This window comes from Oncorhynchus gorbuscha, linkage group LG04 (genome assembly GCF_021184085.1).
Source record: "Oncorhynchus gorbuscha isolate QuinsamMale2020 ecotype Even-year linkage group LG04, OgorEven_v1.0, whole genome shotgun sequence".
In the NCBI taxonomy this organism is placed as follows: domain Eukaryota; kingdom Metazoa; phylum Chordata; class Actinopteri; order Salmoniformes; family Salmonidae; genus Oncorhynchus; species Oncorhynchus gorbuscha.
In genome coordinates, this window is record NC_060176.1 from 11,616,237 (window position 1) to 11,629,160 (window position 12,924).

At 41.6% G+C, this 12,924-nt stretch overlaps 2 protein-coding genes across 2 annotated transcripts in view; one reads left to right on the top strand and one right to left on the bottom strand.

Moving 5' to 3' along the window:
• Positions 1 to 9,341, top strand: LOC124033661 (transmembrane protein 178B-like). Its single transcript, XM_046345815.1, has 4 exons — positions 1 to 660; positions 4,393 to 4,506; positions 5,222 to 5,359; positions 5,801 to 9,341. The coding sequence occupies exons 1-4, from the start codon at positions 258 to 260 to the stop codon at positions 6,046 to 6,048; spliced, it is 903 nt and encodes a 300-aa protein (XP_046201771.1). The 5' UTR covers positions 1 to 257; the 3' UTR covers positions 6,049 to 9,341.
• Positions 6,498 to 12,924, bottom strand: part of LOC124033660 (growth arrest-specific protein 2-like) — a 21,632-nt gene continuing 15,205 nt past the window's right edge. Inside the window, exon 8 of the mRNA XM_046345814.1 lies at positions 6,498 to 10,912. Within this exon, the coding sequence (XP_046201770.1) occupies positions 10,700 to 10,912 (213 nt within the window). The 3' untranslated portion in view covers positions 6,498 to 10,699. The remainder of the gene's footprint in view (positions 10,913 to 12,924) is intronic.

The window sequence follows — 12,924 nt, forward strand, 5'->3', positions numbered from 1 at the left end:
TCCTCGCAGCATTGGTCGCCATCCATCCACCTCTCCTCTTTCCAATACCAAAACAGATGGTGGAAAAATCATCACATCTGCCGGGACGCAGGACAACAATAGACAGCATCTAGCCCAAGAGAACCGGGCGTCCATCATGTTTGCTGTCAAGAGCTCCATGAGGCTGTGAGCGCCGTCGGGATTTTTGACACGGGGTACCATCACGGCAGCCGAGGATTCTTCTCGCGACTGTCTGGGCTCTTCATCGAGTGGGGAAGATGGCCGCCATGAAAATTTTAACCAGCAGTGGGCTGTTCTTAGCGTTCTGTGCGTTGGGGTTGCTAGCCATGGCAATCTGCACCGACTATTGGTATGAGACAGATGCGCGGAGACACCGAGAAAGGTGTAAAAACTACGCCAACAAGAGAAACGACCCGGGGTACATCTATATCTCAAATAGCAATCTCCCCCTCCAGATGCCCCCAAAGGGCATTGAAAGGAAAGGTAACAGTCCAAGTGCAGGAGCTCAGCCTCTTATTAGGGAAAAACGTCACTTTCAGGCTGCAGCATCAGCTATGGAGTCCCACTGCAGTCGCCAGTTCAATTCAACCATCTCTGGGCTCTGGAGAAAGTGTCATCGAGATGGATTTGACCTGGAGACAGAGGATCTCATATATAAAGGTAAGGATGCTACAGCTAATAGCCTACATCAGGCCCTGGTGTGATGTGGTACTGATGCAGCTCACTGAGTGTAAGCATGATGCTCAGATCCAAGTTTAACATGATTTTATTGATACACTTGGCATGGGATTAACTGATGCTCGTAACTGTCACTGTAGGGCCGTTGCCATAATAATATTTTACAAGAGGGGCTTTTGTTCATCATTGTAAACTTCAGTAGCAAATAAATAATCAGTAAATAATTTAAATGGGAATGCCAGTTGTATACGTGACGCCGAAGACGTGAAACCTGCGTATTTTTTTACGCTTTGTGTGTACAACGCTGTCCATGGTGCTGAATTTATTTTCAGGCTTTGCGCCCAGCCCGTTCGCCTAGCAGCAGCACGCTATGGCGGAGGAAGGGGGTTCTTCCCTTGTAAAAGCGAAACGGGTTTTTGTCTCAGGTGCTATTTGGAATGCTCAATTTTGATGAGTGCATTTGGCATCTGTTACGTTAAAATAGTAGATAATGTGTTATGGGTGATGCGTCGACTGCCACGGGGGAGATCGAGAGAAGACCAACGACTGAATTATTGATAAACATCCTGGTTCGTGGGAATTTTGAGCTGCAGGAGAGAAAATCACAGTGCATGGAACTCTCGCAGAACGGCCTCGTCCGATACATAACAGCAGAGCTTTGTGTGCAATGCCATGAGGCGTTCATGCCTGACTACTCGGAGATTCTGACGAATAACGAGAGAACAACAGCATCAATTTTAGCAGAAACACAGTACCTTCGTTTAAGGAAATCCAGGACACTGAATATTTTGGAGAATTTCCCACACATTATAGCGTGTTTGTTTACCATGATTTCTTCCTTGTGTATTCAATCAGATTCGAACTGTCCAGAGTAGGCCTAGAGGACAGTGAAAACATACATGTTCATGGGTTGTTCCAAGAAAATGAAGTTCCTTTTGCATCCTTTTGATATTTTAAGTAGAAATTGTGCACCAATGTTGAATTTCAAAAGCCTGTTATATTAAATGAAATGGAGAATTCAATAAATATTTACATTTGTAACAAGAATAAAGACTGTGGTGCCAATATTCAGAATTTTGACATGTCACTCTATGCACCCTCAGTGACTTCTAGGAAGATTTGAACCCACTTAACCCCAAAACGTGAACTGAGCTCTTTTTTTTAATATGGGGAAACTATTCATTTTTCTAAAGAAACACTGAACACCTAATAGATGGGTTAGCTGACAACGTCACGAAAACGATGCTCGCGATTCAATGGGGCAGAAATATGTGTTGTTATTCTGGATGGCCAACTAAGAACAATGACAAGCTGCAATGTGGGGAATCGTATGTGGCTCGTTTCAACTAGTTGTATCTTGTTCTTGATACCATGCCTTGTTTTGACTAATGTCATGTCTATGCTAATATGGCTCAAATTTGCTAGCTAGCTAACCAACAACTGTAACGATGTATTTGAGAGACAACAACTAAGTGCTCATTGTGCAAATGTATTTGTTTTCAATAAACATGGGAGAGGAAATACAGTTTTCATGTTGTCAACAATCTAAGCCAACCCTGTCTGTTTATGCCCCATAGTTGCGCATGCATCGGTTTTGTTAATCAACCAACATCTATAGTAAAACCATAGTGTAAAAGCAGGTGAGTTGGTTATCTTTTTTTTGCCTGTTTTGTGGTGGGAAACTGATCGGGTCGAGCACAACACGTAACCCTAGAAATGTTTTAACAATGTATTTTTGGGGGTGAAGATTGCATTTAATTGTCATTCTGTTTCACACAACAATCTTCCATTCCCCATGTCATAAGTGGATTTACAGCTGACTTCAACCCTTTTAAGGTCAACCCTGTTATTTTATTTGGCACTTACTATAGTCATTTTTTTAATTTAACTTGAGATGGAAAAAAAATTCAGTTGAACATGTGGTCTTTATAACAGAATGTTAAAATGAGGCGAAACCAATAACAGAATGTTAAAATGAGGCGAAACCAACAAAAAAAATGTCATAAAGTTAAACTTCTCAAAAGGCACCGAATTGGTGGAACGAGGTAAACAGTTACTGTTGTCAGAATTGTGGGAAAGCGAGCTGCTTTCTTTGATAGAATAAGGTAATCTGTAGGATATCATAAATCGACAACAAAATCCACTACATCCTCAGGTTGAATTGTATTGAGACACATAGGCCCACTGGACAACATGATATTCTCTCTAGCTGCTCCCTTGTTTATCAGAATGATGAGTTAGTCTGCATCTGCAGACACCTCACAACTCAAACCTCAAAGTGTCTCTATAGTGAAGTTAGTAGGTCTGTATACCACCATCACAGTAATACTGATATAAGTAACCTGGTGGGACCAGGGGGTAGCCACTAGCCAGATATGTTTGTGATTCAATGCTACATCTATGGCATGAAAACAAATGACAGATCTGGCTACCACCACACTATGAGACCAGAGCACATTGAAAGTGATTAATCTGGCCAATACTATAGATTCTCCTCTGTAACTGGGACATGGACCCCAATGCAGAAATGTCTATTTCCTCTCTCAGGCTGCTATAGTTCCATATGAGGCTGTGAACTGCTGGCTCCATGTTTTAGCCTGCATACAGTACTTTTTACTTCCTTTGCTTCCACATAGTTGAATGTTTGCAGCTGAAGTTCAGGTGTTCTAAGAGTGGATCTTCACACTGTGACTTTTGACAACTCTATCACATTTGGTAGGCCAATAACAATGTGTTGGTGATATCCCTGCCTCAACATTGGGTTCTCACATTTGATGACTTGTTTTTGCTGCCTTTGACCTAAAACGTATCAAATAATATTAGCGAGTAGGTAGTCAGATCTGCTACTGAGCAAGTGCTTAGTAAATTGGTCTCCATCCATTGTTCTTGGGCTTGAGATCACACAATGTTAGATTTTGCATCAGTAGTCATGGGACATAAATGTCTCACCGCTCATCTGGATGTATTGTGCTTCCCCAACGAACATGAGAACAATGAATGATGTATTTCTGTACTCTGAACTGAGTGAACTCAATATGAAATCCTTGTTAAAACCCTTTTTTGAACATTCACACTAGTTCATCTTTTCTTTTTTGATTCTTTCTCTTGTTTATGCCAGAACCATTCAATGTGACTGACTAGGATTCATGACAGGGGTCTTCTTCCACACTTACAAAACCACGTCATAAACATATTCCAGCATACATCTCCCTTCTCCCTGATCTAACAAGTAACTGTTGGTAAATCAACCACAGTGATTACAGTACACAACATACAGGAATATGTGAAGATCTTTGCAATAATCATATGTCATTTGAGCATACATAGGTGGTCTATCTCATCGCAGTGATATGATGAAACAGTATTGCAAGATTTGTCTTTTCCTGTTGTTATAATTGGTCTGGATACCCACCTCGCACGGAGAGATAATTGGAGGCTGATCTACATGAATGATGCCGGATGCTGTTTCTGCTCTGAATCACAGCTAGCTGTCTCTCACGTTGAGGCACACTGAGGATATTGCATGATGACATCATTCACAGTGACACAAAGGACTGAAAACAATTTTCCTCTTTTAGAACTACTATAGTGTCTACATGTTTAGCTGAGTCACTATATTCAGTGCGGTTGAGCTTATTGTCTGCAAAGCAGCCTGTTTTATCAAGGTCTTATCAAGACTGTGTTTCTATCATAATCATAAACTATTTTCTTCAGGTTTGATTCAGCGGTGCATCCCAGTCAAGTATCACTACTCTTCCTCCATCCTTCCGCGCAATTTACCCATCAACATCACCAAGACCATCCGTCAGGATGAGTGGCATGCACTCCGTAAGTCTGAGCCTGTCTGTCTGTCTGTCTGTCTGTCTGTCTGTCTGTCTGTCTGTCTGTCTGTCTGTCTGTCTGTCTGTCTGTCTGTCTGTCTGTCTGTCTGTCTGTCTGTCTGTCTGTCTGTCTGTCTGTCTGTCTGTCTGTCTGTCTGTCTGTCTGTCTGTCTGTCTGTCTGTCTGTCTGTCTGTCTGTCTGTCTGTCTGTCTGTCTGTCTGTCTGTCTGTCTGTCTGTCTGTCTGTCTGTCTGTCTGTCTGTCTGTCTGTCTAATGGCTGTCTAATGGCTGTCTTACTGGCTGTACAGTATGTCTGGACTCTCCCTGGGTTTAATCATTTTCTCTCTCTCTGTCTATCTCTCTAGTTCTATTTCTCTCTAACTGGTATCTCAGGATCAAATACATTTAAAGTGGTGGCCATTGAGAGAAATTTCATCTTCTTGTTATCGCTGTTCACCCCTCCCTGTCGCCCTCTCTAGTTTTGATATCCTTCAAAAAGATAAGGAAGATTACATGTTTCCATGAAGTGACAGGGATTTGTAAGGGTGTATGGCTCTATTTGTGTCAGGAATATTTCAGTGTATCAAAATGCCGTGAATATGATTGTGCAGACATTGCATTTCTGCGATGTGCATGCTATAGATCCCACTGGCAGATCCTGCTCTGATCTCCACTGTTCTTTGTCCACCAAAATGACGGAGGTGTGTGTCTGTTGGTGCAGATCTACGCAGGATGACGGCTGGCTTTGTGGGCATGGCCGTGTCTATCATCCTGTTTGGCTGGATTATCGGAGTGCTGGGCTGCTGTCAGCAGCATGACCTAATGCAGTATGTAGCTGGACTACTCTTTCTCATGGGAGGTAAGAGCTGGCTCCTCTCTCTGTTTGGTGTGTGTGTGTGTGTGTGTGTGTGTGTGTGTGTGTGTGTGTGTGTGTGTGTGCGTGCGTGCGTGCGTGCGTGCGTGCGTGCGTGCGTGCGTGCGTGCGTGCGTGCGTGTGTGTGTCATTTTGCTGTTTGCTTGAGTAATTGGAGATGTCTTTGTTTGATGCATTGTGTAGACTACAGTAGTTGTGGTTATATGCGCTTGTGTGTGAGAGAGAGCTATATGTGTGAACACATAGGTTTATATACTGTAATAAGATGTACAAGAAACTCATGACTGTGAATGTGAAGATGTTACCATTTATTGTCTGGCTGACCCACGAGGCCTACCAACATAGGAATGACATAATACTGTATATAGTTCATTGAAGTTGCTGTGAATCCCGTACATTTCCGTTTGTCTCCTTGTCCTCCCTCAGGAACGTGTTGTATCATCTCCCTGTGTACGTGTGTGGCGGGCATCAACTTTGAGCTGTCGCGTTACCCACGCTACATGTATGGCCTCCCAGAGGATATTAGCCATGGCTACGGCTGGTCCATGTTCTGTGCCTGGGGGGGCTTAGGCCTCACTCTGCTGGCTGGTTTCCTGTGCACCCTGGCCCCATCCTTAAGCACCCCCTCCCGTACAACCGTCCACAAGCCCAGGCAGGAGAATGGAACCGTGTGATGGGACTGTGTGACTGGCCCACGGAGCACACAAATAAGCAACACCCATCCAACTTCATCCAACGTTTTTGTCCAACCACCATCTCACCTCATCCCCCTTCCCTGTCATCTGTCTGAATCATGAGTGTACCAGAGAAATTGTACATGGGAGAACAGAGCAAAGACAAACCACACCAAACTGTACTCTTTACTGTACATCTAGGACACACAGAGCAATGGCCCCCAGAATACTTTGGGACATGGCAAGACCTTTTTGTTGTTAAACGTTTGACTACTAACTCTATGGAAGCCAAAAGGCGACTGTTTGTCTGTTTGTTTTTCCCAAGAGGAATTGTCTTAAAATGGTGCTCTCTTTTAACACACACAACAAAGAACACAGTCCAAGAGCTTAGAAAGAAACAACAAGCATCTCTAAATGGAACAAACCAACAAACAAGAACATGTGGCAGAGCATCCTGTCATCATTCCTCTTTTAGTCGGGTGGTCTGTACTGTGTTTGTTATTGTTCGCAACAAAAAATTATGCTGGCATAAACTGTCCATTGTTTTGAATCAGCTGACTGATGTCAAGCATTATCCCTAGGAAGGACTTTACAGTTTAAGCCTAAAACCTGCTTCATGCAGCAGAGGACCAAGAGCACAAACTGGAAATGGCAGGGGTGGAACAGCAAGATACAATTTTGAAGAGCAAATCTTTCAACGCTTCTATGATTCAGTATGTACAAATGCATCTCTACGTAGATTCAGGTCATTGTTTGTATAAAGTAACTCTTGAATAAGAAAAAATGTTTCTGTTTGTTTCGAGGTAACAATGGCAATTTGGGTCTTCAGTGATGTTGTTTGCTGGAATAAATTGTATGCTTCATGATTAGAAGAATAAGAGTGATTGCAAGGCACATTAAGTACTGTTTGAGAGTAGCAGAGGCAGTTAAAGGTCCAGTGCAGTCAAACATGTGATTTGTCTGTGTTTTATATATATTTCCACACTATGAGGTTGGAATAATACTGACAATGCCATTTTAGCGTAAGAGCTGTTTGAAGATGTTTTAATTGAAAACAATCACAGTAAGGTACTTGATTATTACCCAGAAATGATTTGATATTGAAATAAAAACGTCTGCATTGGACCTTTAAGGATCAGTCAATATTGTATGTTGAAGGATGTGGTTCAATTAATAAAAATGTAACCTTCTGGTAACACATTCAAACTTAGAAACAATGACAGACGGTAATTTACAGTTATAAGTGACAATACCTGCCGTCTTGGATTTGGCAGGAATTGAACTGCAGATACCAGTGTTGAACTTGCATTTAATGTATTCTGTCACAAAAACCTTCACATAGCACAACACATTGTAGCAAGTATCAATGCATTGAGTGATTTGTTTTGTGTGAATTGCTGCAAAATGCAGGTATTTGCACAGCATTGATTCCCAAAGCTTCTGTTAAAGTTTATCATTGAATCCATGTCTTATTCAACACAACATTTCTGTTAATATTCTTCTGTCAGTGAAAATGGGTCATGTTGAGATTTACATTGAGAGAGCAGTAGGGCTGTGAAAAGTCAATGTCATGTTTACATCAGTAACACCACTGGTATGTTGTTTTTTCCTGTCTATCAATCCTTTTCTCCTCACGTTTGATGCACATAGCTGTTCTCTGTATTCTTCCTCAGTAGGGGGAAACTAGGAATCAGCTCAGGTCTCTTGGAGACAAGACCAATAATGTGGCAGCTTGTATGCAGACAACATGATGTCCTGTTAAAGCATCAACTGCATCACTTTAGTATGAAGGATCCCTTTTGAGTCGAACACTTTCCTGCAAGTGGGCCGAATGAATTGAGGGAGCTCACCATTTCTAATTTCAGTGCCACTTTTGCCCCAGGCATACTGGCCCTTTGCAGTTTTCTGAGTCCCCTTCGCAATTCATAGAGATCAGGAGAGGTCAAAAGGCCCTCATTTGGGTAACATTTGATTAATGTACTCTGTAAGTACCCAGTTCTTGCAGGACTTGAGAGGTGTAATAATGATACAAGCACACTTGTGTATTACATAAAGGGTCTGGGATGAAACTCAGGCCATGTTATTTGTGGCAGGTCTGGGTTCAGACAGGCTTCGGAGGCTAGCACTACACATTAATTAAGATGGAATTACAGGTAAGATGGAATTGATGTATTTTGTGAGTACAGAGTACTCAAGGAACACCGTTTTGTTACCTATGTTTTAAAAAAGCACACTCATTGTGACACTTTTTCAGCAGTGTTATGAGGTGAGGTGATGAGCTATAACCTTTCCAGTGAATTAGTGTTTGACTGTAGATAAAAAAACATTGCCTCAAAGTGACTACAAAGTGAAACATACAAACATTGTTACTACATGTAGCACCACCTCAGACTTGTAAAAGAGCTGTGGATATTGGTGGTGTTCTGCTGCCATTCTGAGCTCATCCACAGTCTTCTCCTCCAGTTTATATCAACACACATGTACAGGTTTTGTCCCTTAGATCTCTAAATTGGCCAATGGTATTGAATGCATGGATAATTGCTACAATAAACAATACAAGTATTGCAATTGCGTTGTTTGAATAATGATAAAGGTTTTGTTGCTAATCCGGTTGATAGAGAAAAATATGGATAGCAGAGCAAGATTTCTGAAAAAGTGGTCAAATGGCCATGTAAAAAATAATGAGAGAAGGGGTAAGCACAATATACAACTTGTATGCAAAAGTGACTGCAAAATAGTTCTCTTATTGGGACTTCTAGTGTTTCATGAGGAACTGGAAAGTGTTCAGTGTGAGCAATGTGGGACACTGTGTACAAATGCCACAATTTCAAGTGGCACCTCTTTAAGTAGCACTGCTATGATTTTCTACATGTCATTTATACTGGTTCAATCCACGAGGATGGAGAAAGACGATCAAAAGACATTGTAGTCTCGCATGAGATCATTATGGTTCATTTCTTTTAATGTATTCAAACTTGTGTCCATTTTTTAAATCTAATTTATTTTACTGAAATAAAATGTAATTCATATACTATTCTGAAGTCAAATGTGTCTGTATATTTCATGTATTTTAGATGTCTATGTCATCTTATGTCACAACAGAAAAACACTGAGCTTAGGTAAACCTCTTCCTGTGTACTGCCCATCTGGGCTTACATGTACACTATTTCACACTCATAGAGAGTATAATCAAATAGGCTATTATGGTTCTTGCAACCACTGCAGTAAAGGTTTGGTTGGACATGTGGCACATTTTTCAGAGGAATTACATGAATGCCATGATTTGACAATAAAAAAAGCACCATCATCCATCTCAGTTTGTCTTTCATCAGTATGTAGCACATATTCATTCTCCAAACTAAATACAGCATTTATGAGGTTTTAAAAACAATCACACGGATGTTGCCGACATCTGTCAGTTAGTGAGCTGACTGATTTAGTCCAAATGCTAGACTTACTTTAAGTGGACCTCAGTGGATGAATTCCCTGTAATAATATTAGGCTGCATTTAGACAGGCAGCCCAATTCTGATCTTCTTTTCCACCAAAAGGTCTTTTGACCAATCACAGGTCTTTTCAAATTAGATCATCTTAAGGCTGATTTGATTGGTCAAAAAAACTATCATAATTGTGGTGCATGTCTAAATTCAGCCATAGAGGCTAAGAAACCCTGGGCTAAGTGTTACTTGTACCATCTATTGCTTATGACACAGTGCCACCTAGAGGAAAGTTGTGTATTTTCTGTCTGTGTCCTCAGTCGTGTTAATTCCAGCAACTGAGAAAGAGTCAAGGCTGCAAGGTAATAGCTAACCATCGAACATCTGACTACAGATAAATTGATAGTTCACATTTGTGCCCTTTTTCATGCCCATGTGATGTCATTACATGATATTCAATCAGAGTACATTCCAAAATATACATAAAATAATGAAAAATAAACATTTCATAACTGATCCCTATATCGTCTTCTCTCAGGGTTCTAACAAAAATATTTTATAATACAATAAACCAATTCTTATAGAGAAATGACTGGATAGTCTTCAGATGAGCCCTTATCCAATGTAGTAAAATACAATTCTGAATGCCATTACCTCTCAGCTATACTAGCCATTCTGAATCAACTCTTTTAAAGACTACAGGATTGATTTTTACAGGTAAGATCACTTTTTCAAACTAATCTTACATTTTTTAAATTTTTTTATTTAACTAGGCAAGTCAGTTAAGAACAAATTCTTATTTACAATGACGGCCTAGGAACAGTGGGTCATTAATAACTGCCTTGTTCAGGCAGAACGACAGATGTTTAGCTTGTCAGCTCAGGGATTCAATCTAGCAACTTTTCGGTTACTGTCCGAACGCTCTAACCACTAGGCTACCTGCTGCCCCAAAATAACACCATACCAGGTATTTTGTTGAATTCCTTTAGATGATAAAATATACCTTTCTACATACATGTGAACCACTAAACCCAACTTCACCAAAGATAAATCTACACACACATACACACACACCCACACCCCGCTGGTCACTAGGCAATAGCTTTCATTCAAATAAATCCCCAGAAAAAAAACATCATATGCTCAGCATAAACAGGAAGCTTCATTGCTAGGTTGTGGTGTCAGTTATCTATTATGGTTGAACAGATTCCTGTTTTATTTCTTGGCACTGGAGTGTGCCCCCACCACCATGTAGCTGTCTGGTGACAGTGGTAAGAGGTCCTTCATGTTGGGGGACTTCCCTTTGGCCCAACAGGTCCTGACCGGGGTGACCGGTGGACTCCGGCAGGGGTCATGCTTCAGCAGGTAACATCCCAAGGTCTCCCAGCCTCCCCCGATGCGCACCATCACATGACGCTCATTCAGCATCTGCAGGAAGAACAAGATGGAGGGGATAGTCAGAAACAGCAGGTACAATGAAACCCATGACTGCTATTCCATTTGAGCAACTTAACCAATTCAACCACAACAAATGTCCTTGTTTGTTGCTCAGTACCTAGCTTGGTTTTGAATCCCCCTTCACCTACGTCTGATTTCAAGTAGGCCAAGGCATAGTAACCTTGGAAAATGTTATGATCCACTCCCCAGACTGAAACTTCTCTTTGTATGACCCCCGAGAAGAAGAGAAGATACCCTTCTAATCAAATATTGACCATTTCCTTCTGCCTGTGTAACAGCCCTCATGAAAGTCAAATGATCTCTGATCCATAGAAAGAGACAGATTTGTCAAAATCTCATTAAGCCAAATGAAACACCAGCTGAGTACATGCAGTGGACTAATCCACAGACATGCACGCACGGGCGTGCACACAGAGGACACAGCATTCATAAATAGTACGTTGTTGTGAAGTCACCATGTACATAGTTACACTTAGAACACCTGTGATAGCAGGCAAACACTCTGAGATATCAGCACTCTTTAAATCAAGCCCTCTGACAACATACTGCATAGACACCTTCCTCTACACATCACCCTCTGGTCTGGTACGAACCTGACGCTACCATGGCAACAGCTCTCAAATAATACAGTCGGATTGTAAGAAAATGAAAGCAGCAAAATAGAGATCGCTGTCTCTTTACAAAACTGTAGCTCCACACAGACGTCTAGATTCCCAAGAGGCCTTGCCTGGCCAGCCGTCCTTCTGTCAATACCGGCCCACCCCCTCCTTCCTTATCGCCCATAACCCCTTCATTATGGAACCATTAAGAATGTGATAATACAAGCAGATTTACACCCCTGCTATACACCTCCTGTCCTCCACTATGCATACTAATGGCGAGATGGACGGTGGAGGGGTGTAAGTGAATACACACACGCACATACACAAGCACCCACGTGCACACAGACAATGCCTGGTAGTCCCATTTACCAACCCAAGAAGCCCCTGAGACGTGATCTGCCTCAGCTGTCCACCGGCAGATTAAAATGTTATTGCTGACAGCGGGGTCAAGTTCGACATAACAGACGAACACAAGGGTAAGAAGGAGGGAGGGGGAGCAGGAGCAGTGGAGAGAAACACCTATATGTTTTTCCCACTCATCAACCTTAGGTTACAGCTATCCATACAAATGTGGACTAAAATACGGTAGGCTAAGGATTTGTCTTATAGCCTACAGCAATACATTTCAAGAGCTCTATGAGGAAAATATATTTGGGTTACTGTATTTATTTAATTGCGTATGTAACAGAACACTAGTCAACACAGAACACTAGTCAAAATACGTTGTGACTTTTATGGCTCTCAAAACTCGATATTCACATAGTGGAATTATGCAAGTAGACTTTCTCAGGATTTGTGCACACAACCCCCTGCGGCAGACATCTTCTTCTATATAATCAGATTCATTCTAACAGCCCCTGCCCCCCCACACGTGTGCCTTTACTCCAGCCCATAAGCTGACTGTTGGATTCCCCTGTGCCTTCCTTCCCTGGCAGCTCTATTGATTCTCTCTCCTCCCGTTTGTTGTTGAAAGATTCATGAGAATGCTAATGGAGGAAGAGGCCTTCACCCATCATCCACTAGGGGCCATGCTTAAACCATTCCCTTCTGAGGAAAATGTATTGTGATTGCATTGGTCATTACATGAGAGATGGAGTAATTGTATTGTAGAAATTCACATATATCTCACTCTATGGGAGGATCTTGTCACATGTAAAAAGGGCAGGGCCTTTAATATAACCTAACCAGCATCTCCTACTTATTCATAAATTAAACTGCTTTTTCCTTTTAGGTGATCCCATAGACCTTTAATGATTGCTCAAATGGAGATATGTCTTCTTTTTATAGCTATCAGACCACTGCTAAAATATAAAGCAAACCAAACGAAGCTCCTATGTGTTCTGATGGAAATAGGAAGTAATGGAAGTGAGATGATATTGT

Excerpts from the sequence above, each read along its gene's own strand:
- LOC124033661 (XM_046345815.1), top strand. The coding sequence starts at position 258 with ATGGCCGCCATGAAAATTTTAACCAGCAGTGGGCTGTTCTTAGCGTTC. Across the intron at positions 661-4,392 it reads AGAGGATCTCATATATAAAG|GTTTGATTCAGCGGTGCATC; the intron begins GTAAGGATGCTA and ends TATTTTCTTCAG. Across the intron at positions 4,507-5,221 it reads GGATGAGTGGCATGCACTCC|ATCTACGCAGGATGACGGCT; the intron begins GTAAGTCTGAGC and ends CTGTTGGTGCAG.